The sequence below is a fragment of the Tenrec ecaudatus genome, chromosome X (assembly GCF_050624435.1).
Source record: "Tenrec ecaudatus isolate mTenEca1 chromosome X, mTenEca1.hap1, whole genome shotgun sequence".
NCBI classification, from domain to species: domain Eukaryota; kingdom Metazoa; phylum Chordata; class Mammalia; order Afrosoricida; family Tenrecidae; genus Tenrec; species Tenrec ecaudatus.
This window is the reverse complement of record NC_134548.1, coordinates 135,785,319-135,811,655: the sequence shown is the minus strand read 5'-3', so window position 1 is coordinate 135,811,655 and position 26,337 is coordinate 135,785,319. Positions and strand designations below refer to the sequence as shown.

At 40.6% G+C, this 26,337-nt stretch overlaps 1 protein-coding gene across 2 annotated transcripts in view; it reads right to left on the bottom strand.

The window, feature by feature from the left end:
* Positions 1-26,337, bottom strand: part of GRIA3 (glutamate ionotropic receptor AMPA type subunit 3) — a 389,236-nt gene that overhangs the window by 97,583 nt on the left and 265,316 nt on the right. For both annotated transcript variants that reach the window (XR_012781217.1, XM_075539616.1), the window contains exons 7-10: positions 25,784-25,951; positions 18,163-18,267; positions 17,010-17,117; positions 14,493-14,699 (exon numbers count right to left, since the gene is read on the bottom strand). Coding sequence is in view for 1 of the 2 variants with exons in the window: in XM_075539616.1 (XP_075395731.1) it covers positions 14,493-14,699; positions 17,010-17,117; positions 18,163-18,267; positions 25,784-25,951 (588 nt within the window). In the remaining variant the exon portion in view is untranslated. The remainder of the gene's footprint in view (positions 1-14,492; positions 14,700-17,009; positions 17,118-18,162; positions 18,268-25,783; positions 25,952-26,337) is intronic.

Here is a 26,337-nt window from a genome sequence, read left to right as displayed (position 1 = left end):
GGAGCTGATACCAAGGGTTCAAGTAGAAAGAAAATGCTTTGAAAACGATGATGGCAACATATGTACAAATGTGCTCGACACAATGGATGGAGTTATGGATTGTAATAAGAGTTGTATGAGCCCCCAGTAAAATGATTTAAAAAAAGAATTCTCAAACTTAAAGAAATATAGAAAATATCCAAGCCTTGTGTATCAACCTTTAAGGATTCTATGAGCAAAATATGAAATGATGTAGGAAGCATCAAAAGAAGATGGAAAGAATATATACATTCACAATAAAAATGAACTGATCAATATTCAACTATTTTAGGACTTAGCATATGACCACAAAGTGGTTGTATTGAAGGAAGAAGTGGGTCAGCAGGTAAAATGGTGGGCTATTTCTGAAGTCTAAAGATCTGGAGGTTGATGAGCTAGATGCTAGATCAAGACCAGCAAGAAGCCAACTACTTCCCCACAGCATCAACTTGTATACGAAATAGGCCCCCCACTCACTGAAATACAACTAGGATTATTAGTTGAGTAAAGAGTTATACTCTTGAGTAAGAGTTTCCACCACTGCTTGGCTGCAGAATCCCATTTGGGTAGACTCTATTATGGAACTGAGTATATTATGTTATATCATAGAGTAGGCATCAACTGCTGAGAATTCTCGAATGACTGAGAATCCTGGCCCCATAAAATTGATACAAACTTAAATAGCACAGATATCTTCTTCTGTTTTATTGTCTATGCAAATGATACTTGACTGTGCATAACAAATGAACAAACAATGGTGTCACAGTGGGTTAAATACTAATTGTAGTCTGTGGTTCCCAGGGAGAAAGTTAGGCTGTCTACCCCTCAGACATTTAGTTTCAGAAACCCTAATGAGTAGTTGTACTCTGTCTATAGCATTGCTATGAATTGTATTCAACTTAATGACAGTGAAGGAGATACTAAGTAAATGTAACTATACTTAAAGTTTATAAAATATGTATGATTATTATCCTTATTTAATAAAACATATCAAACCCCTCAAAAAACCAGACTCCCCTATGCGGAAATTAAAGAAAAAGATCTACCACAGATGGAAAAAAGATGAAAGAACAGTAAAAAGAAAGTAGATGAAGGTTCAACCAATAAAGAACCAAAGGAAAAATACACAAAAACAAAAACAACAAAAGAAAAAATCCACCAAAATATCAAAATGGAAACAGAAACAAGACCACTTGCTGTCGAGTTGATTCTGATTCCTGGATACCCAACACATTGCAGAGTGGCTCTGTGCTCTATGAAGTTTTCTCGGGCTGTGATCTTTTAGAAGCAGATCATCAAGACTTCTTTTTCTGTTATAGTACCACTGGGTGGATTAGAACTACCAACCTTTCAGCAAGTAGTCCAGTAAAATATTTAAACCACCTCAACCCAAACATTGCTATAGTGACCCTGTAGGCCAGAGTAGATCTAGTCTTGTGGGTTTCTTAGGCTATAAATCTATACAGGAGCAGAAATTTCTATCTTTCTCTCAACGAGCTGCTGGCAGATTTGAACTGCTGGTCTTACGGTTAGGAGCCCAATTCCTTTTTAAACGTTTTATTAGGGGCTCATACAACTCTTATCACAATCCATATATACATCAATTGTGTAAAGCACATCTGTACATTCATTGCCCTCAACATTTTCAAAGTATTTGCTCTCCACTTAAGCCCTTTGCATCAGGTCCTCTTTCCGCCCCCCTCTCCTCGCTCCCCCCTCCCTCATGAGCCCTTGATAATTTCTAAATTATTATTTTGTCACATCTTGCCCTGTCCAGCGTCTCCCTTCACCCCCTTTTCTGTTGTCTGTCCCCCAGGGAGGAGGTCACATGTAGATCCTTGTAATCGGTTCCCTCTTTCCAACCCACTCTCCCTCTACCCTCCCATTATCGCCACTCATACCCCTGGTCCTGAAGGTATCATCCGCCCTGGATTCCCTGTCCCTCCAGCTCCTATCTGCACCAATGTACATCCTCTGCTCTATCCAGACTTGCAAGGTAGAATTCAGATCATGATAGTGTGTGTGTGGGGGGGGGGAGGGGGAGCATTTAGGAACTAGAGGAAAGCTGTATTCTCCTTCGGTGCTACTTCGCACCCTGACTAACTCATGTCCTCCCCTAGACCCCTCTGCAAGGGGATCTCAGTGGCTGACAAATGAGCTTTGGGTCTCCACTCTGCACTTCCCCCTTCATTCACTATGGTAAGATTTTTTTTTGTTCTGATGATGCCTTATACCTGATCCCTTTGACACCTCGTGATAGCACAGGCTGGTGTGCTTCTTCCATGTGGGCTTTGTTGCTTCTGAGCTAGATGGCCGCTTGTTTACCTTCAAGCCTTTAAGACCCCAGATGGTATCTCTTTTGATAGCCGGGCACCATCAGCTTTTCTCGCCACATTTGCTTATGCACCCTTTTTGTTAGGAGCCCAATTTGTAACTCACTATGACATTAGAGCTCCTTACAGGGAGATACTAATTAAGGCTCAAGGATCGCCAGCTTTGTGAGGAGATTTACCAAGTTTCCCCACCTTTTATAGAAGCCCTGGTGGCACAGTGGTTCCGTGTCAGCTGCTTACCAAAAGGCTGGTGATTTGAATGCATCAGCCACTACCAGGAAGATGTGTCAGTCTGCTTAGTAAATATCAAAATAATCTTTCAGTTGAATTGATTCCAACTCAAAGTGACCTAATAAAAGAGAATAGAACGGCAGCACATGCTTTCCAAGGTGGTAGCTTTTTACGGAAGTAGACTGCCATATCTTTCTTCCCTGGAGCAGCTGGTAGCTTTAAACCATGAGCCTTTTGGTTTGTATCTGAATGGTTTACCACTGCACCACCAAAGCTAATATTCCTAAAGATGACAGCCTTGACAACTCTATTTGGAAGTGATGCCCTGTCCTATAGAGTCGCTATGAGTGGGCATCATGAAACCACAGATGGAGAAGCGTCATGTCAACTCATAGCCAGTCCTTGCTGTCTACCACTGCTGTCCCCTCTCCAGTATGAAAAGGTAGTTAGGATGTTTGGTTATTTTGGAGATTAGGACATAATGTTTGTGAAACAATCAACTTGATTATTAAAGGAAATGGGGGAGGAGCAGGTAGCTAATTAGTGTCCCAAAATACCCGTTTAGCTCTCCTGGGACTGCCACAGCATACAGATGAGTGGGAAGGTCATGTTCAAGGCAAGTGAAAATTTAGGAAGGCCACATTGATGACAAAGTAGAAAAGGCAGCTCCCCAAATGATGTTACTTTCCTAGTCTCTGTTCCGATGAAGCCAGTGGAGATCGGAAGAGAGTTTTATTAAGAATTATGGATGGCAACAGATATTGGTGATGGTGGCACATGATTAATGCAATTGATGTCACAGAATTGTACATGTAAAATGTGGAATTGGCAAATGTTGTATTATCTATATTCTTACAACCATAAAAATGTCACCTTGTTCTGCTGGGGGAAAATAAAGGTAGAATTACGGATGAGAGTCGGGAGGAGGAGTTGAAATTCTGACTCAGTAAGGAAGTGTCTTACTTGTGGTGTCCTGCGCAACTCCAGAGGCCTGCGGTCCTGTGCTGCTAAGAGCAGTAGGCAGGCTGTTTTCAGCAAGCCAGTGGGTCTGTCGGCGGGGTGGGGCTGCTCCAGTTGAGGGACCCAACACAGTAGTTGGAAGAGTTCAGTGTGAGAGTTTGCTTACGTGTTGGCTACTTAACGGATTTTGACTACCTAAAGGATTTTAATCAAGCAGCTTCAGAGTGGCTGTGTGGCTTCAGGAAACCCTCCAAATGAAGTTTGATTGTCACACTCACCAGTGGCAAACTCACGTTATGCAGGGTGAGGTGTACAGGTGGACGCTGGGGTTTAGTTTTGAGAGATTTTACAGGTAAGATTCTCTTGATAGGTGGGTTACACAAATTGTGATTTTCTTTTTTTATGGTAAAGTGCTTAAAAACACAATAGACTCATACAATCAAGAATGATGCACTTAAATATCTGACAACTTTCAGAGGGAAATGACAGTTAATTAAAAATGTTTTCTCATGATAATGCTTAGCTCATATCTTAAAGCACTTTTACCTGATTAGCTGATACAAAAGTTGTGACCCGCCTGAAGGCTATGTACGTCCAGGAGCTTATCAGCTGCTTTGGAAAATCACCTTCTGAAAGCAAGGGGATGGGTAGAGGGGGAGGGGGAAGCAGTATGTGTTGGTGGGTAATTTCTAGGACTCCAGAGAAGAGGCAGAAGTGCCCTAACCCCTTAGGTCTATCTCAAATGTACAGCTCTGTTGGCCCTTGGCCCATGTTTCCTTTGGAAAGTTCAAATGTATTGGAGAAAGGAATGGAGCGAATCAAGCTAGACTATAGGCCTATAATTGCTCTGTGTGTGCGCGCATGGAAGGGGGCACGACTTAAACTGCATTATTGGCTGTGCGCTACGGGATGTTTACTCTCCACAATTGTTAAAGATCTGCAGAGAGGCATGAGGTCCATTTAAATCTGTGCAACAACAAGCAGAGTCACAACAGGATATCTTCATTTCTTCATCCAGAACAGATGTCCCTGTCTGGATCTATTGATTGGGGCCTCTTGTCCTTGGAGAGCTGAGAGCATGAAATACAAAACAGAGATAAAGGCATCCTCCTGGAGCTGGAGGAAGGCCTTCTAGGGCTAAATGTGGTGGGAAATAGATCCCCAATCGCTCTGCTCTGAATGGCAGGCTTCCATGCCTCCCTCCTGCTTCCTTCCTGGAGTTCGTCCGAATCATTGAAAAAGAGAGGGGCACTTTTATCAAACCATCAGCCCTTCTGCCAAGCCCAGTGTAATCACCTGAAGAATAAAGGAGACTATTTGACATTTGGTACTGGGACTTAGCTTCACAGCCTTTCAGCTGGAAGGACAGATCGACTTTCTGCCTTTTTTTTTTTTTAATGGAAAATGAATCTCTCTCAGGATAGTGACAACCTAAGAGATAATTTCCTTTCGCTGGAGAAATGTCAGTGTGAATAGCATCTGTAAAATTGCCATTTGTCCTGGGAAAGTGAAAGAGTCTGGGGACACCCAGAAATGTGACCTGAAATTACTTGCCTCCCACTCCTATCTCCATCCTCAATGTCTCCATGATTTTCTAAACTAGAGGCACCAATCTGGGTAGTAGGTTTCTCTAGCCTTTCCCAAGGCAGTCTCCACCCTTTACCCATAGTTCTAAGTCAGTGGTTCTCAATCTTTCTAATGTCACAACCCTTTAATGCAGTTCATCATGTTGTGGTGACCCCTAACTAAAAAATTATTTTTGTTGCTACTTCATAACTGTAATTTTGCTACTGTTATGAATCGTCATGTAAATATCTGATATGCAGGATGTGTTTGCATTGTTACAAATTGCACATCATTGAAACATAGTGATGAATCACATAAACAATATGTAATTCTATATTGTGAAATACTTATTTCTAATGACAAATGAATGAAATTTTGTCTTGAAACATGGTGTAGTGTGCGTAACAGTATTCATGTAGGGTACTCGTATGTGGGTGTATCTGCATGTGGGCGGACCCTCCTGGAGATGGATAGAGGAGCAGTGGCACAGTTCCTAAGACCATCAGAAATAGAGGTATGCGTGCATATATGTATTTATAGGTTTAGTATTAAGGTAGATGGACATTGGGCCTCTTCTCAAGTACTCCCTCAATGCAAGAATATGTTGTTCTATTAAATTGGAATTCCATAATGCTCACCTTTCCGACACAATTGCTGAGGACAAATTTGGTGAATAAGTATATGTGGTGAAGGAAATTGATGAAGCCTGGCTATCAAAAGATATAGCATCTGGGGTCTTAAAGACTTGCAGGTAAACAAGCAGTCATCTAGCTCAGAAGCAACAAAGCCCACATGGAAGAAACACACCAGCCTGTGTGATCATGAGGTGTTGAAGGGATCAGGTATCAGGCATCAAAGTACAAAAAATCAAATCATTGTGAATGAAGGGGAGTGCAGATTGGGAACCCAAGACCCATCTGTAGGCAACAGGACATGCCCTTACAGAAAGGTTGCAGGGAGGAGACGAGCCAGTCAGGGTACAGTGTAGCAATGAAGAAACATACAACTTTCCTCTAGTTCCTAAATGCTCCCCACCCCCCATCATGATCCCAATTCTACCTTATAAATCTGGCTAGACCAGAGGATGTGCACTAGTACAGATAGGAACTGGAAACACAGGGAATCTACGACAGATGATCCCTTCAGGACCAGTGCTGAGAGTGGCGATACCGGGAGGGTGAGGTAGAAAGGGGGAACCAATTACAAGGATCTACATATAACTTCCTCCCTGGGAGATGGACAATAGAAAAATGGGTGAAGGGAGATGTCAGACAGTGTAAGATATGACAAAATATTAATAATTTATAAATTATCAAGGGTTCATGAGTGAGGGGGGAATGGAGGAGAGAGGGGAAAAATGAGGAGCTTCTACCAAGGGATCAAGCAGAAAGCAAATGTTTTGAGAATGATGAGGGCAATAAATGCACAAATGTGCTTCACACAATGGATGGATGGATGGATTGTGATAAGAGCTGTATGAGCCCTCAATAAAATGATTAGAATGAAAGAAATATGTGTTTTCCGATGGTCTTAGGTGACCCCTGTGAAAGGGTCATTCGACCCCCAAAGGGGTCACAATCCCTCGTTGAGAACCGCTGTTCTAAGTGATAGGAAAGCAAAGTCTTCAATAAGTTTATGGAAAATGTGTATGATGAAAAGAAACTATAGATTACAAAAGCAACTCATGTTAACGTTTTAAAACATTTTGAACAAGATGTAGCTGAGGCATTAAGAAAGGATAAGACATTAGGTTGTAAAACGCCCCTATCTGAGCCATGCAAATTCTGCTAAAATGGAAGCAAACACAAATATCAATAATTTTGTGAAGCATGAGCAGAAGGCTGGGAAAATCATTGCCGCTGTAGGAAAAGTTTATGGGGACAATGCGCTACAGAAATCAACAGTGTACAAATCAATAACTCAGGTTTTTTTTTAAAGAACCCCATTTTTCTTCATTGGATAATATAAAAAAGACTGCACTGCCATGGCTGAATTCCCAGGACTAAATGGCTGGTATTCGTTGCTTCCAAAACTGTCATGCACTTGTTGGGACATGCATCGAGAAACAAAGTTCATATTTTAAAATTTTAATTTGTTCATTTTTTCCATGAACATTTTGAAGGCCTCTTGTAAAAACAACTATGACAACTGCCCAAAGGTTGGTGTCTTTTTCCAGTTAGGACCTTACTTTCCTTCCAGCTCTTTTCCTGAACTTTTCCCCCCATTAGGTCTTATCTCCACTTACAGGGAAGAAACTCTGGCTATACATATTGTATTTGTCAAAATTTCAACACATGACTAGGGATGTTCACTACAGGATCTTTGAAGCCACAGATATGCATGATGGGTATCTTGCATGAAGAAAATCTTATAATCCAACTAGTGTTTAAATTCCTTGAATGTAGGAGGTGGATTCCACGCCAATCTTCTCGTAGTCTGAGAAGCTAAGGGAAATGAGTCAGCATGACCCAGTGGATAGAACTTTGGAGCAGTAGTCAGGAAACCTGCATTTGCCTGAGCTCTGTCAAGCAGTGTGATTCTGGACGCTTATGACAGTCCCTGCCATCATTCCTACTCTCCGGCTTGCCTTATTATTATTATTATTATTTTTTGGTTCACCACTGGGCAATGCCCATGTTTAGTCTTGGTTGGTCCCCATAGCCATCTGCAAAATGAATCACAATGTAGGTCAAGGATATCTAAGGGCCTTGCTATCAACAACATCTGTGTTTTAAACGCCCCTTTAAAACACATGCTATTCGGAAATCATAAAATCTTATGGTCTGTAAGCTATTTGAGCTGAGGTAGTGATTTCACAGAGATCTAGCTCAAAATCAACACTGCTGCAAGCACGTGGACAGTTTCACATCCTTAATTTCAGGAGAGCTTACAGAATGGGGCCCATTGTTTCCTTCTGATGCTCATTTCAAAGAGAGCCTTCTTGGAGATCCAATGTACCCCAAACATCAACCTTGATTTGAATTATTTTAGAGAAAGAAAGCCCGTTTAGCAATCATATGCAAAAGGGGCTGATTGGGTCTTTTATTCTGTAGCAAATTTCATTTATTTGGACTCTTTCTTGAGACTATAGTGGCAGATACTGAAGTGTCCTTTACAAAATTTTCTTCATCTCTGCCTTTCTTCACCCACCACTCCCCCCTTAGACCTGTTTTATATTCTAAAAGCGTAAAAGAAAATGCCCCACATATAAAGCAGTGCCCATAAGTGTACTTTGGGAGCCCTGGTGGCATAGTGGTTACTTAGGCTGTAAACCACAAGGTCAGCAGTTCGAAAGCATCCATTCCACTGTAGAAAGACAAGGCTTTCTACACCTGTAAAGAGTCACAGTCTCAGAACCCCACAGGGGCAGTTCTACCCTGTTTTTATAGGATCACTATGAGGTAGTATCAACTCAATGGCTGTGAGATAAGTATAGTTCCACCACTTGTCTGTCAGTTTGTCTTGTGGTGGTTTGTATGGTTTTGTGATGCTGAAGGCTATATCACTGTGTTTCAAATACCAGCAGGGTCACCCAAAATGATCCCATTTCCACAGAGCTTCCAGATGAAGGACCGACTATGAAGAAGGAATTGGCTGTTCACTCAGACAACACATCCACTGAAAACCCTAGGGATTACATGAAAACGTTGCCACTGAGTGACAGCTGCATGAACAGGTGCAGTGCACCGTCAGTAAGAGAGACAGTGCCAGAAGATGAGCCCCTCTGGTAAGAAGGCACCCAAAGTATGACTGGGGATGGGCTGTCTTCTCCAAGGAGAGTCAACCATAATGACACGGATGGACAAAGGTCTGAAAGACTTTCAGGACCTTCATTTATCACCACTCCGAATGAGAAGAAACGCTGCAAACATCTATTAATAATTAGAACTTGGAATGTCTAAAGTATGACTCTACTAAACTTGGAAGTAGTGAAAAACGAAATAGAACACACAAATAATCTAGATATTAGTGAGCTGAAATGGACTGGGATTGGCCATTTTGAATGAGAAAATCATATGAGTTACTATGTCAGGGGTCGCATAATCAAGAGTAATGATGCCCAATATCCATCTGTAGACAATGGGACATGTCCTCACAGAAGGATCACAAGCAAGGGATGAGTCAATTAGTGTGCAGTAAAGCATTGATGAAACACAATAAATATTCCTCTGGTTTCTCGAGGCTTCTTCACCTCTGCCTTTCACTGCAGGCTAGACCGGAGCATGTGCACAGGTACAGATAAGAGATAAGAGCTCATGAAAACTGGAATCCAGGAACAGGAATGAGAGTAGCGGTACCAGAAGGGTAGGGGCAAGATGGGGAGAGGAGGCATGGGAGGAGCAACCGATTGCAATGACTGACACAGAACCATCCTCCCCACCTCCAGAGGGAGGAACAACAGAAACCTTGGGGGAAGGGAGATAGCGGTCATTGTAACATATGAAAATAATAATAATTTATAACTTATCAAGGAATCATGAGGGTGAAGGTGGGAGGGAAAAAAATGAGCTGATACCAAGTGCTCAATAGAAAGTAAATGTCTAGAAAATAATGTTGGCAACAGATGTACAAATATGCTTTATATAATTGATGTATGGATTGTTACAAGAGTTGTAAGAGCCCCCAATAAAATGATCTTTTTTTTAAAAAAGAAAAGAGTAATGATGTTATACTCATTGTCAAAAAGGACATTTCAAGATCTGTCTTGAAGTACCATGCTGTTTGTGATAGGATAATGCCTATCCCATACATGGACATCCAATCAATGTAAGTATTATTCAAATGTATGCACCACCCCCTAAAGCTAGTAATGAAGAATTTGAAAAACTCTACCAACATCTTCGGTCTGACATTGTTCAAACATGCAATCAAGATACATTGATAATTATTGGCTATTGGAATGCAGGTTGGAAACAGAGGAAGACATAGTTGGAAAATATGATCTTGGTGATAGAAATGAAGCTGGAAATCACATGATAGCATTTTGCAAGACCAACAACTTCTTCATCACAGAACTTCTCCGGACTGAAGACACAGAAATAAAAGCAACTACATCTGTGGTAATAAATGATGGAGAATTCAATATTATTAGCTAAAATCAAGCCAAGAACTATCTGTGGGATGGATCATAAATTGCTTATATGTAAGTTTGGGTTGAAGCTGAAGAAAAGTAAAATAAACCCACGAGAGTCAATCCCACCTATTTTGAGAACATTTCAGTAACAGATTTGATGCATTAAACACTAAAGACAGAAAAACCTGATAAGCTGTGGGAGGACATCATACATGAATAAAGCAACAAAAAAAAGACAGGAAAGAAAGAAAAAATCGAATGAATGTCAGAAAAGACTGTGAAACTTGTTCTTAATCAGAGGTAAATGGAAGAAATGATGAAGTCAAAGAGCTACATAGAAATTTCAAAGAGACGATCCAGAAGGCAAGTCAAATATTATAAATAAATGTGCAAAAACCTAGAGTCAGAAAATTAAAAATGAAGACCATGCTCAGGAACTCAAGAAAAATTTGAACCTCAAGTTGCAGCGTTCAAGGAGTCTATAGGCAAAATATTGAACGATGCAGGAAGCATAAAACCATTTTAAGAGGTAGCATATGAGTAAGAACAAACTGAACTGAATTAATTTGAAGCTTCACTGAAAGAATTAGCCAAAAACAAGGCTCCAGGTATAGATGGGATAGCAAATGAAATGTTTCAACAAGCCGATGAAGCAGCACTCACTTGTCTATGCCAAGAAAGTTGGAAGACAGTTATATGGCCAACTGATGGGAGCAGATCCAGTGTTTTGAATTCATTTCAAAGAAAGGTGACCCAACAGAGTGCCTAAATTATAGAACGATATTACTGATATATCTTATACAAATAAAATGTTGAAGATCATCCAACAACAATTGTAGCAGTACACTGACAGGGTTCATGCCAGAGGTTCAGGCCAGATTCAGAAGAGGATGGGGAACAAGGAATATCATTGTTGATTTCAGATGGATCTTGGCTCAAAGCAGAGAATACCAGAAAGAGGTTTTCTTGTGTTTCATTGATTATGCATAGGCATTTGACTGTGTTGATAATAAGGAGCTGTGGACAGACTTCAGAAGAATGGGAATTCCAGAACATTTAATTGAGCTCATGAGTAATGTATAGATGGACTAAAAGGCAGTTGTATGAACAGAACAAAGGAATACTGCATGGTTTAATACCAGGAAGGTTTGCGTCACGGTTGTATCCTCTCACTGTATTTATTCAGTCTGTACTCTGAGCAAACAATCAGAGAATATGATGGTAGTGGACTTGGTTTACTTCAGATCGTTACAGAAGCAGATTGACACACCTTCTCTCAGGGAGACACTGCTGGGTTTAAACCAGCGAGCAACCTCATGGTTAGTAGCTGAGTGTGTAACCATTGCGAGGGAAGCAGGAAGCTCCACAAAGAGGGAAGGAAAAGAAGCACTTTGGCTTCATCCTTCCTAGCTGAGCTCTTCCAAATACAAGTATGATAAGAAAGCATCCGTTTTCCACAGTCACAAGTTTGGGTTGCTTTGTTGTCAGTTCTCTGGAATCACCTTGTGTATCAGAAACTCGTTCTAGGTCAGGGGACAGGAGAGGGAATTTCTGCAAGAGTCTTCTCTGGCTGCTGCTTTTGTCTTTAGTAAAGAGTATTGAAGAATAAAATGGAAAAGTTACTCCAGGAAAAAAGTACCTATTCAAAAGTGGAGAGATGGCATTCAAATTATTAACAAATAAAGAAATCCAATCCATAAGGTCCTTCATGCACACATGAATTGGAAAGACCGGGGGCTGGGGTGCTAGGGAGTGCTACCTGGAGATTAAAAGAGTACAGTACAAAGGGCAGGCCAGAGGAGAAACCATACACTCGGAAAAAACTCTGAGCAGGTCAGAAAGTCAGCCTTCAACTGCAAGGAGGGCACAGATCCATTTACAGAGTACCATGGCTGATAAGCTCATGTTGGAGCGCATGTGCATGTCAGTTTCCCTTGATGAGTGGAAACTAATGTTCTGAGTTTCCTACCTAGCTGTTATGGCCAAGCACTCTTTACTCCAGCATGGCCAAGGCACCGAGAGCCTATGCAATAAATATTAACTATCTCTCAGGATTAGATAGGTCTGAAAAAGGAAATAGTTAAAAAGCATGGACTTCAAGGTCAGGCTTTAAATCATTGTAGCACTGTCAGCTGCTTGATCTTTGTCATGTGACTTTTCTCTAGATTGTAATGTTCTCATCTGTAAAATGAGGTTAATAATGTTATCTCCTTTAACAATGTGTTATGATAATTAAGTGAGATAAAACGTCTAGTATAGTGTCTGGTAACCAATAAATACTCAACAAATGGCAGCTAATAGTAATAACTGTAATACAGGATTACCTTCCATCATGGATTCAACTTAATACATACTGTTAACATTTGGGGCACTGATTTTTTAAATAAAAAACTGAGCATCTACTGTGTACCAGGTAATGTGCTAAGTGCAAGGGAGAGTTGGGCATAAGTTAGGACTTCTGGGGGCCCAAATGCCGGGGCAAGAAAAAACTGGGTTGCCAACACCTAAAGTAAGAGGTTGGAGAGCTGCCAAGATATTTCAGAGCTTTCTAGCATTCTCAGAGAGCACATGTGTTTGTCCCTTGTTCATCTCTCTCTGGCCATAGAAAGTCTTTTCTTACCTGCAGCTGCCCGTTCTTCAATTTCATCTGCAACTCATCCCTGCCCCAGATCCCTGCACCAACATTGATCGAAGAGAGGAGATAATTGGCCGCAGCCCTATAGCTGGAGGCGGAACTTCATGTTGCCTTGTTGCTTGTCTTACTGGAGGACAATGCCCCAGTTTTGATAACTGGGATCCAACCACATTCTAAGCCCTAGTTCCCTTTATGTGCCCTTATTTTTAGAAATGAGTCTTTGTACCTGTTCTCAAGAGGCTGTTCTGAAAATTTGTCTAGTGACCCTGCTACTCTCTTAGGGTTAGAGAGCTATATCTTATTCCTGCTGGCTCTTAACACTTGACCTGAGCCCTAGTCCAATAGATAACTTACAGGTTTGCTACTTACCAACTGGAACTTTTTGGTATCTCTACCTCATTGATTCCTCTGTGTTGCCCCTACCTATTTGTTGCCTGACTAGGAACCCGTCATTGCAGGCAATTCTTATCTGTAAGAACTAAACCTCTGCTGCCACTTGGGTCAGTTCTTTATTGACTAGTTCACCAAATGGGACATTCATGGGTTTAGTCCTGCTTATCTCTATGTGCTTTACTGGGCTGCCCAAGCCCCAACATTCCCTATCCGGGGCCCAAACCTTCTAACGCAAAGTCACTGAGGAGCTCTGAAGATATCAGTGTACCCCTTATAAGCTCTAATTCTCAGTATTAATTCTTTTGCACTTAGCCCATGACCAAGCTCTTGGCAGAACCATATGGTTCTTATTGAACTTCTACTATGTGCCAAAATCTGGAATACCAAAATGAGTCACATATGGTATCTGTCCTCAGGGCATTCACAGTCTAGTAAGCAGCCAAATTTATAAGTAGATTATTACAGTACATGATCAAAAGTATTATTGTGAAGCAAAACATACTAAGCAGAAGCAAAAAGCAGGAATACCTTAGGTTGAAAGTGGGTAGGTAGGCTGAGGAAAGGCTTCTTGAAAGAGGGGACACCTCTGAGTTCTATAGGATTGGTAAGTGACATTAGCTGGCAAAAGCATTTCAAGTATGCTCTAAGTGGGAGCCCTGCACTCTGGGACCAGCACATACTTTGCTCTACAGTTTGCTGTAGTGTGAGGGGTAAAGAGTTCAAGACAAAGCGAGAGAAGTAGGTGGCCACTGGATTTTGGTATGCCTTCTTTGCTGGCTCAGGGAACTTGTATCTTACCCTGATTTTTAAAGTGGGGAATTAAAGTAATAGGGAGATCTGATTTTGTTGGGGGTAATGGTATAGGCAGAGAAAGGTTAAATGACTGACAAGTGATAAATGGTAAGACCGTAGAGGTGAATTTAGTGTGGGAGAGTGTGCTTGAATTTGAGAGATTCAGAAATAGAACTGATAGGATTAGATATGAGGGAAGCAATTAGAAAAGAGCTCCAGATTCTGGGCTTAGGTGACTAGGGGGGTGGTGATTCTGCTGTCTGGGACAGGGAACACAGAAGGAACATATTTTTAATAGCAGACTGTGCTTGATGTTGCCAAATTACCCCCCCCCCCAATTCTACTTTCCTTTTGGTAAAATAATCCTGCTGTCCAGACCCTATGAAAATGGTACAGTTGACCAAATATTAGACTAAAAAATCAATCCCTCTATCATCTTTGTTAATTAGAAAACAGAGGTGAATGAAAACAGAATTTAAAGAAAACTTACTCCGTACACAAGTTCCCCAACCATGCCATTCCATATTTTAGTCTCAGGATCCCTTGCGCCATATTTTCCATCGCCAACAATGGACAGTTTATATTTAATCCTTACATGCTTGGCTATTTCATAGGCTAAGTCTACACAGTAGCCTTCATATCGTTCATTTCCTTCCAGTTGTTCATGGTTCTTCTTATACATCACATAAGGTGATTCCTTTGGGATCAGAAAAAAGATAAAAGTATTACTCCTACATATTTTTCCAGGAGATGATAAATGTAACAGCAAAGTTCTTTTTGTTTTCTTTGGGGTTGGTTTTTATTTTTGCCTGTAGCAAAAATTGGGGTATAGCAGGAATCTTGAAAATGTTTACTTAACAAGTAACAGAGCCTCCATTCATTGAACCATATATTCTTGGGAGTCCTTGATCTGATGATTATTGAAGTAAAGAAGGATGTATGTAATTTGGAAGGTTTGAAAGAAGGACCCGTTTCCCCCTGTAAAGTCTTTGATTCGGTCAAATTTGGCAGATGCCTTCTGTTTGGTTACATGGAGGTAAATTGCCTTTGATTCCCTTGGGATCTACCACCTAGGAACCACAACGACACCATAGAGCCCAAGGGAAGCCCTGTGCTCTTTGTGAGGTCAGCTTTGTGATTTATTCATTTTTATGTCCCTAGGGCCTAATACAGGGCCTACACCCACTGAGTATTTGATAGATGTGTTTACAGGAAAGAAAACTTTAGCAGAATCCACAGCCAATTAATCACAATTTCATACCTAATGGCATATTTATCTTAACTCTGGTTTATTATTAAGCTAGGTTTAATTGTAGTTTATTTGACTACACTGAGCAAAATCAGAACCAGCTTTTATGGAGGGAGCACTAGAACTGATTGTGAAGATGTATATACAACTCTTTCTAAAAGTGACTTAGTAACAAGTGTATGATATGTGAATTTTATATCAATAGAACTACTAAAAACCAACCAACCAACCAACCTGATTTTTGATAAAACATTTAAAAAAAAGATAAGAATAATATTTCAGGGGCCAGAGAACTGGGCAAAAAAAGAGAGTAATAGTTCACATTTAAATAGTGCTTTGCATTTTATAGAAAATCTTTGCATGGTGAATTGTACCTTGAAATGATCTTGTGACATCAGCAAATCATTTTATACATATAAACCAAACCAACCAAATACATTGTTGTCTAATTGATTTCCGCTCATGGCGACCCAAGGTGACAGAATAGAACTGCTCTATAGGGTTGTCTTGGCTGAAATGTTTATAGAAGCAAATTGCCAGGCCTTTGTTCCACAGTGCAGCTGGATGGGCTCAAACTGCCAGCCTTTAAGGTAGCAGCTAATCAGAAATCTCTTGTGCCCCCCAGGGACCTATGGCATAAGTCTAAACCAAAAAATATATCAATTACTATTGAGTCAACTTTGGCTTTAGAGATGCTATACAGCGTCTCCAAAGCTAGATAGATACTTTAGCAGCAAATAACCTCATCTTTCTCCCAAAGAGTGGCTGGTAGATTTGAACCACTGACTTCATGGTTAGCCTAAAGCAACAACAGGGCACCTATGACATAGGTGTAAAAATAATCTCCTACCTATGGGTTACCCATTGTGCTGCAAACCACAATGTCAGCAGTTTGAAACCACTAGCCATTCCTCTGGAGAAAGATGCGATTTCCCACTCCCATGAACAGTCTTGGAGACCTTCAGAAGCAGGTCTGGTCTGTTCTAACGGGTCTCTCTGAGTCAGAATTGGCTCAATGGCAGTGAGTTTGGCTTTTTATCATATAGGTAGGAGATTTTTATACCTATTCCATAAATATCGTAAAAGCCAACAACTTGAGCCTCAGAGACATTGTGACTTGTGCAGTTAAATAGGTTAACAATACGCTTAATATCAGAACGCGAATCTCCTCTTTGTTGAAATTCCTGGAGGTGCTGCAGGGGAAGCTATGGGCTTATATCTTCGAGGTTGGTGGTTCAAACCCATTAGCTGTTCCAAGGGAAAAGAATGATGCCATTTTCTCCTGTGAAGATTTTAAAAGCTGCAGAAATGGTTAAGGCTGGCCACTCAAACCTACCAGCCACTCCATCGGAAAAAGATGTGGCAGCGCACTTGAAGATTAATTACGTCCTTGGAAAGCAAGCCCTTTGGAACAGTTTTACTCTGTCCTATAGGGTCACTGTTAGTTGGAATAGACTCTCTGGCAATGGGTTTTGGTTAAATCTACAATTTCTACAACACAACGCTGCCTTTTCCAAAATAAAGAATGAGATTTCAGGTTCAGATGAATCACTTGTCCTATGGAGGGTAAAGTGGAGAACCAGGTGTCTACAAAATGATTCTACTGGAATCCGTCCAAATTTGCATTCTCATCTTAAAAATGACATCATGGCAAGGTCGTTTGAGAACTTGCTGGACTCCTTGAGCATGACGTCCTCCTGCTGACCGGAAATATGCTTTTGCTCAAACAGCTGCCCACCTGCTTCGGCTCACACTTACCAGAATAGTTGTCACTACGATGGTGCGGTTCTCTGAGGAGGAGCTGTCATTGCTGACTTGCTGATCAGAGAAAGGCACAAACCTTTCATACTCATTCCAGTAGCCAGCCTAGAAAAAGCAGACATTTGACCTGGGTGCCTATTTTTCACTCAAAACAAAATAAAACACGCCCCCCCACCTCAACCTGCATAAAGTGTTGCTGCTGTTGGAGAATGAGACCGTAAGAATATATTTTCAGTAGCTTGAGGTTTATAAGGATGGATGCCCTGTCTCCCTCTGGCTTGTCACCCCTACCCAGACCCTAGTACACCGAGGTGCTTGTTCCTTCATGTTGGGGGTTCGCAGCCTAATCTCACTCCTGCTGATATTTTGTAAAATCCTATCTGTAGGATATTCAGACTTCTAGAAACTTTCCTGTAACAAACAAAAACCCAATAGAAAGTAAATGTTTACAAAATAATGATGGCAACATATACACAAATATCTGATAACAATTGACGTATAGATTGCTACAAGAGCTCTAAAAGCTCCAAATAAAATCTTTTTTTAACAAAACAAAACAAAACAAAACAAAAATCTTGGCTTTGAACTCTCATGAAGCTGGGAGTGAGTGTAAAATGAGTGAGTATCGTGTAGGAATGACCCAAGATTTTTTACCTCTGTGAGACTTTAGGGTCTGCCTAGTTCATTCTTACTCCATGCCTAACTCAGTAGATAGAGGCAAAGTAGTCCTTGTAAAACTCATCTGCACAGAAAGATATTTTGACTACAGTCCTTTCGATGGGTGAGTTAACTAAGTGTAAAGACACCTACGTTCCAATTCTTTCACTAAAACCATATGTACCTCAGCAGCTTCTGTTTAAATAACAATATGCTGCAACATTTGTGAATCATTCCCCTTATTGTAGGAAGTTGTTAACTACTCCAGAGTCTTCCACTTTGATAGCACCAGCCTCAGAAGAAAACATAGTCCTTTTAAAAATGTGTAGCTGGAACACTTGAATCACAAAACAACATCGTGCCTCATAGCTATGGCCCTCACGGAATGCAAAGACACCAGTAATGGGTGGGGATTTGCTTCCCATGTGCTACCTAGCACTTCTTCTCTGGCAATTGAGGGCAGATTTTTTCTTGGATGATTATAGTTACTTACTTTGCGAGAGCCAGTGACTTTCATTTCATACACGTCAATGGTATAATTTGTCCTCCGTCCGTAGGTGTCAAATTGGATATTTCCAGTCATTCCTTGCACTTGCACCTGGTAGAAAGGGAGAATTTAAGAATAGCACAGCATGATTGCCTTCTAAGTCTCTAGCATGAAGACTCCTGACTCATCTTTGACTTGTGGGGAGTTTTGAACTTGAGTCATTCAGCTCTATCTACAGAACAAGTCTGTAAAGATTTTCTTTTCCATCGCAGAGTGTTCTCAGTACATAGTTCAGTGATGAAGCTTTGAGTGGAGGTGGTAGGCAGTTCCCTATGTTCCAATGCGTGCCTTAGGCCCACTTTGTGAAGGCCTGAAATGTCAATCATTAGTCTCTTTTCCAGGTTATTCCTTCAACTACAGTAATGATGTCTTCTATCCTGTGAGCTGCTTTGGTGCTGGGGTGGTGTTCTATTTCAGCATTCCAAAGATACAAACATAGTGTTGTTTTAGTAACATGGGCTGTGGAGCTCCTGAGTTCATATCTAAGTCCCATCATATTCCTGAATGCTTTTGCACTTCAGTGTCCTAATCTGTAAAATGGAAAATTGCAATAGTACTCATCCCTGGGAATTGTTGGGACAGTTAGAATGTGTAGAAGAGTATCTGTTATGTAATAAATGGTGCTTATAATTATAACAATAATAATTATGAATCAAGATTAATTTAGTTCTGTTTTATTTTGAGAGAGTTACACATTTAATAGACACTATAGTAACAAGCATGAGTTCCCCCCCCCTTTTTTTTTTGCCAATATAGAAACAAGTAGCAGAGAGGCAGGCTAGGGAGGGCTAGAGTAGACTGATGAAATTTGTTACGTGTAAAAGTCATGTAGTGGGTACTCAGGCCGTGCAGCATGATTGGTAGTTCGTACCACTAGCAGCTCTGCAGAAGAAAAACTGGACTTTCTACTCCAGTAAATAGTTACAGTGTCATAAACTTACAGGGGGTCGCTATGAGTCAGCATTGATCCTACTGCAGTTAGTTTGTTTTCTGGGGAGTTTAACACATTAGGAGTATGGAACATTAGATAAGAAAGATGGATGTGCTGAAATAGTTTGGACAATTTTTGGGATACCAAGTGCAGACTTTATATATACCATAATTTTCCCTGGGTCTAACTTCAGTGCTAAAACTTGCTGAGTGGAGAGATTTCTTTACATACTGCACAGTGCAAGGGCATTGGATGTAAGGACCTCTATAAATACAAATCATTATTATGACCCATTTGTGTTGCTCAATTGATGAATAAGGGTTAAGGACTTCACTTTAAACAAACAAACAAAAAAGACCTGGCCTATGGGAACATGATTTATAAACTAGACAACAGTCTAGGTATGTCCAAGAGATCCCAGAGCCCATGATTAGAATTTTTGGTATGCAGAAGCTGATGTGGGCTCCCATTCAGAGAAGTCTTTTTTCCCCTCCCCATTCCCCAAATGTTTAAATTTTGATTTGAGAGGAAGTATACAGCCCAAAATGGTTTTCCATTCAAAAAAGGTATACACATTTTGATTGACAACATTGATTGTAATCCTTATAGTGTAACAGGACTCGGCTCCCTTCCTGTGTTTATCATTTCTGGTCATTCCTTCCTATTCTTGATGTCTTCTGAGCTTTATCCCTGGGCACACGCTGTCCATTTGTCTCGTGTGGTGGGTTGTTCTAGGGTAGTGGTTCTCTACTTTCCTAAGGCCGCGACCCTTTCATACAGTTGCTCATGTGGTGGTGAATAAGTCCCAACCACCAAATTGGTTTTTGTTGCTACTTTATAACTGTCATTTTGCTACTGTTATGAATTGGGCGACCCTGTGAAAGGGTCATTCAAACCCCAAAGGGGTCACGACCCACAGGGTGAGAAACGCTGTTCTAGGTAGTGCATGCCTCCCTGGTGTTATCTTCACCTCCGAGCCCCATCTGTTGTTTGGCTGAAAGTTGTGCCATTGGAGTGGGCTTGCTTCCAGGCTTGAAGGGCAACAAAAGGCTCTAGTGTTGGGGGTTCCATCAATCTCCATCAGACCAGTAAGCCTAATTTTTACAGTTTACATTTTGAGTTATTTTTTGTCCTATTCTGTCCCTGCTAAGATTTCCTATTTGACGTCTTTCAGAGTGTTCAGCAGTAGAAGCCAGGCACCACCTAGTGCTGCTCCAAGGATGGCGGAAGTTGGGGCTCATGTGGCCCATTAGTCCATTAGACCAATTGTTTTCCTACATCTTTTATTTTCTTCAGTCTTTTTGTCCACAGATGGGGAGAGACTAATAGTGGCATCTTAGATGGCCACTCAAGTTTTTAAGATCCTAGTTGCAACTCACCAAGGTAAGCTGCAGAACATTGTTTTGTGAAGTATATTTATGCCAACTGGCCTTGATGTCCCGCTGTGCTACAGTCCTGGGCCCCAAAGCCCAGTGACTCATTCTCTTTAGGTATTTTGTTATGGTTAATACATTTTCATAACTCTGCCACCTATATGCTCTAATATCTTCAAGAATATAGTGGTAGCACATATAAATACATATGTAGACATATTCTCTGTCAAATCTATATAGAGGGGACCTTTAAAAAGTTTGAAAGAGAAAACTTTCCCCAAGTTTTCCTATTTCCTGTTCAGCATGCAAGCATAATTATGTAGATTATTATTAGTATTATGGCTATTGCAGGACTGTGCAGAAAATAGTATTTGTCTTTGTGCCTTTGGCTCTTGTGCAGTTCCCCTTGTCTTATGCATCCTTTTGTACTGTCTTCCCCTTTATTGTATATTGCCTTTCCCATTACCGTCACACAAGTTAATATGTGTCTACCCTTTAGTTAGTGATTTGAGAGATCTCTTTTTGATGATATGGTCTGGTATTGAATGACAGTGTTCATTTTGATCAACTATTTAACTCCTCTACAAGCTTTAGACTCTCTTGAGGTGAGAGCTAGACTTCTTCTGGGCTCTCTGCATCTAATACAGTGCCTGGGATAGAGCACGTGTTTAATAATAAGCAGGCAAACTGCATTGACTTAGAATCTGTAGGATTTTTCAGTAGACCATACAGAAGCAGGTTTTTGCACAATTTGCAGATTATGGGGAGAATGTCCACCCAATTAAGGAATGGCTTTAAGACCTTCAAAAACATTTTCAAAAACATTAATTAGAATTGAAATGTTAGCTCATCTCATCTCATTTCATCTTTGTATACTTACCATGGACCCTGCTACATTGTTATAGGTGCTTAGTATATATTTATTGAATGAATGGTGTGCTTACTATTCAGTAAAACAGGTCCCGTGGGAGCTCTATCAGGCACTGAGTTTGCTTCCAAACTTCTTTGAAGAAATTGAGCAACAACTAGGTGCTCGTCACAATGGGGGATGCTTTTATATCAGGCAATCTCATTTTTTATTAATTCCAATACGATAAGATTTCTCTGAATGTAGTAAAACACTTATTCCTTCAGACGAGGCACTCTTCCAGGTTTCCTCAGGGATGACGTTTTACTGAATGTTCAGCACAAGCTATCTTCTACTTTTAGAAAAGTGCAATGCTTTCCACCCTGTCTGGAGCCAAACGAAGGGGTTGGCCTTGGTGTGGAGGAAAGGGATCTTTTTTGTTGAGTGCTGGGTACTCTCCATTGCCTGTGTGCAGTCCTTTGCCGGGCTCACAGCCTGGGCTGTAGCAGGAAGTTAGACACATTGAAACTTTTCTGTGCTATAGCATGGATCGACTTCTTCCTAGCTATAGTACCTTTCTTCTACTCCATTCTAGATGCCCATCTTCAATCTGTGGAAGGGGTGTGTGTGTGTGTGTGTGTGTGTTTGTGTGTGTGTATCAGGAATGGGAGTCAGGGGGAACCGATCACAACCATTGATATATAGCCCCTCCTGGCTCCCCAAAGGGGAACAACAGAATCATGAGTGATGGGAGACAGCGGTTGGTATAAGGTATGAAAAATAATAAAGATTTATAATTTATCAAGGGTTCATGAGGGAAGGAGGGTGGGGGAAGGAGGGTGGGGGAAGGAGGGACAAAAAGAGGAGCTGATACCAAGGGTTCAAGCAGAAAGAAAATGTTTAGAAAATGATCATGGCAACATATGTACCAATGTGCTTGATACAATTGATGTGTGAATTGTTATAAGAGCTGTAAGAGCCCCCAACAAAATGAATAAATTCTTTTTTTTAAAAAAAGAATGGGGAGTCAGTCAGTGGTGCTGGCTCTTGCCCCTGAAGGCTTTGTTGGTGAAAACTACTTTTGATTCACTTTCTGAGAGTTTTATATTTCACTCATCATTATGCTTCACTTGACAATGCAAATCTTGTAACTACTATGAAGGTTGAATTTAATTAACTGCTCTTCAAACCAATGCAGTGCTACCTCCATAAAACGACACTTAGGGCATTTGTTAGGGAACTGACATAATGACATAAAAATCTGCATGATGGGCTAATGAGCCATTTTTCTTTCTTGGAGAGAGGCGCACGGGCTTCTAACCCCTTTTGATTGAATACTTCCAACTTGGCAAATTTAAGGTAGCAGCAAGAGAGCCAACTGCACAAATTGATGTGTGCCACGAAGCTCTTATAAATGCTTTGTATCTGGGTTGTGCACAGAATAATCTTATTATCACCTATATCTTTGTTTATTTTATTTAGATGCTACAAATATCAAGATAATTAAATAAATAGAAACAAGAGATTCTCATACACTCTAAGGATTATTTTAAAGTGTATAGGATTGTGTGGCATAAAGCAAAAAAATCAGGAAAGAGCTCTTGTTTGGAAAGCGGTAACGAATGGGTGATGCTGATCCCAGTGTAAATAATGGAATATGTTCAAAGGACACTGCTTGAAGCCTTAAATGCTCTCCTTTTCAGTAAATACTAAAAACAAGTGACTTATTTGCCTGTCAATTCGTTGATTGCTTGTACTTTTCTTTAGGTATTTTCTTTGGGGCATCTGGGGGAAAGCCTCTTAAATAAGCCTAGAAATGTATCACGCATTTTACCATCTACACTTGTGTACATTTTCTCTATGACAGCAGACTCAGTTCCATAGTTGATGCAGGTTAATGCTTTGTCTGATGGGTCTGAAGATGCTTTCATACTCACGAAAGGTTAATAGACAGCCTTGGAACTATCCATGGTATTTTCTTTTGTTTGTTTTGGTTTTGGTTTTCCATGTCTATCTAGACAAGACAGGCAGGATAAACAATCCCGGGGAAAAAAAAACAATGGGACTGAAGGTTCTAGGGTGACATGGGAAAGGGGGAGGCAAGGAAAGTTAGGGGGGAGCCAACAAATCCAGGCACAAGGGAACAAAAAGTGATCTAAAATTAGTGGCGATGAGGGTGTAGGATGCCTGGTGGGGCTTGATCAAGTGCAATGTAGCTTAGAGGAATTACTGGGAGCTGAATGAGGGTTGAACATGATAGTGGGACAGAGGAAAGTAAAAGGAAATAGGGGAAAGAATTAGGAGGCAAAGGACATTTATAGAGGTATAAATAGATGCATGTACATAGTTCTATGTAAATATATGTTAATTAATAAGGTAACAGATGGACATTGGGTCTCCAGTCAAGTCCTCCCTCAATGCAAGACCACTTTGTTCTAATAACCTGGCATTCTGTGTTGCTCACCTTCCCGACACAATCACTGAAAACAAAATGTGTGCATAAGCAAATGGGGTGAAGAAAGTTGATGGTGCCTGGCTATCAAAAGATACAGCATCTGGGGGTCTTAAAGGCTTGAATTTAAACAAGCAGCCATCTAGTAGGGAAACAACAAAGTCCATATGGAAGAAGCACAACAGCCTTTGTAATCATGAGATGTTGATGGGATCAGGTAGACACAGAACAAGCAACCATATCGATGTGAAGCGTGGAGTAGAGACCCAAAGCCCATCTGTAGGCAATTTGGCATCCCCTCACAGAAGGGCCACAAAGAAGGGACCAGCCAGTTAGGGTGCAGTATAACACAATGAAACATAAACATTCCTTTAGTTCTTTAATGCTTCCTTCCCTCCCCCCACTATCTTGACCCCAAATCTACCTTACAAATCTGACTAGACCAGAGCATATACACTGGTACAGATAAGCGCTCTTGACACACGGAATCCAAGACAAATAAACCCCTCAGGACCAATAATGGGAGCAGTGATACCATGAGGGTAGGGGGAAGGTGGGGGCGAAGGGGGAAAGGCAGAGCTGATCATAATGATCAATGTATAACCGCGCCCCAGGGGGTGAACAACAGAAATGTGGTGAAGTGAGATGGTGGTGGCTATAAGGTATGAAAATAATAATAATAATAATAATAATAATAATAATAATATAAATGATCAAGCATTCATGAGGGAAGGAAGGTGGGGGTGGGAGGAAAAAGTGAGGAACTGATACCGAGGGCTCACGTAGAAAGAAAATGTCCTGAGAAGGATGATGTCAACATGTATACAAATGTGCTTGACACACTGGATGCATGGATTGTTGTAAGAGCTATAAGAGCCCCCAATAAAATGATTAAAGAAGAAGAAGAAGAAGAAGAAGAAGAAGAAGAAGAAGAAGAAGAAGAAGAAGAAGAAGAAGAAAATGCTGTTGTGTTTTCACAATCTTGAAGTTCAGAGATTACTATCAAAAATCCCCAAGCTATTAAGGAACATCATACTTCTGGAAAGTTTGAATTTTTAAAGCTAATTAATTAATTTAATGAAACCATTTTGCGGACATAGCATTCATGTACCATATGTATGTACCACATATATTTAAAAAGAATTGGAACCCCCTCATAACTTATAACAAAATAAAAATTAATATATAAAAATTTAAAAAGAGTTTCATAGTCATCACCACAATCAATTTTACATCATTTCCTTTTTTCTTGTATCTTTTATTTACCTTCCTACTCTCCCCAACCTCTCCTGTCGTAACTCTAAGGAGCTATTAATCTAGTTACTGTCTCTATAGATTTACCTATCCTGGATTTCATACAAAGAAAATAATATGTAAAACTCCTAACAATAGCAACAAAATAAAACTCAAAAACCTCAATCTAAAAGAAAGCAGAAAATAATAAAAACTAGAACAAGTTATAGGTGGGTCCAAAAGGAAAACCAAGGGTAAGATGTTGAGTTTGAATCTAACTGTATGTCCAGTCATCTCCTTTCCAGCATATGCTGTCTGAGGACCAGCCTGTTCACATCTCTGCTCAATGGTCCAAGGGAGTTCAGTGGAAGCTTCATCTATGTGAGGACTCTGAGAAGGGATTTGGGGCCTTCACTATAACCCATAGCTTTCTGCAGACCTATAAAATTGAGGGCACTGAGTTCCTTTTGCTACCTCCAATGTAGCCCAGAACTAAGAGCAAACACTCATTTGCGGCAAATGTACCACTTTCCAAGCTTCATGGGAGAAGCTCTTGATTTCAGATTTTCTAGATTTGGATGGCTAATGATCTATACACAATTCCTGTTCATTCAGATACTGTATAGACTTGGATGCGATTCTTTTTAGCTTTTTCTTTCCTTAGAATTGAAATTCATCTCTTTGTGTCTTTATAAGTCTCCTTAACCCCAGTAATCCATTGTAGTCTTTACCATTTTCAGAGCTCTCTCGATATCAATTCCTTGACTCCAGGGCACAGCAGGATTTGCTAAGCAGTCACCAGCACTGCCTCTCCGGGATACATCGACTCGCTGCCTCCTCAGGTAGCGGAAGGCTTCGGCTATGACGAGTATTGCGTCGTGTGTCAATGCAGATGTATACTGAAATGGATGCATGGAAAAGAGAAGATCATTACAAATGACATTCTCCCAAACTTGCCTTGTACTTCATGACTTTGATTCAATTCCACCTGTTGCTCTATGAAGTCATTCTCCTAATTAGGTGAATTAAGAGATCTCTCTGGGCAAGCCTGACTTTGCATCATTCTGGAATGATTGCTCTTCATGTGTGCAAATGTTAAGATTATTAAGATCAAATCGCACAAGAAAACTGCTCACGCTTGCTCTCAATACTGGGCTTAGTATTGAGTGAGCGAGTGCCAGAAGGCCAGGTCTTTTATAGAGGAAGAAGTACTTATGACATTAAAGGATGGCATGTGTGGACTGGAGAGGAAACAGCATATCCTAAAGCCAGATTGTATTATTGC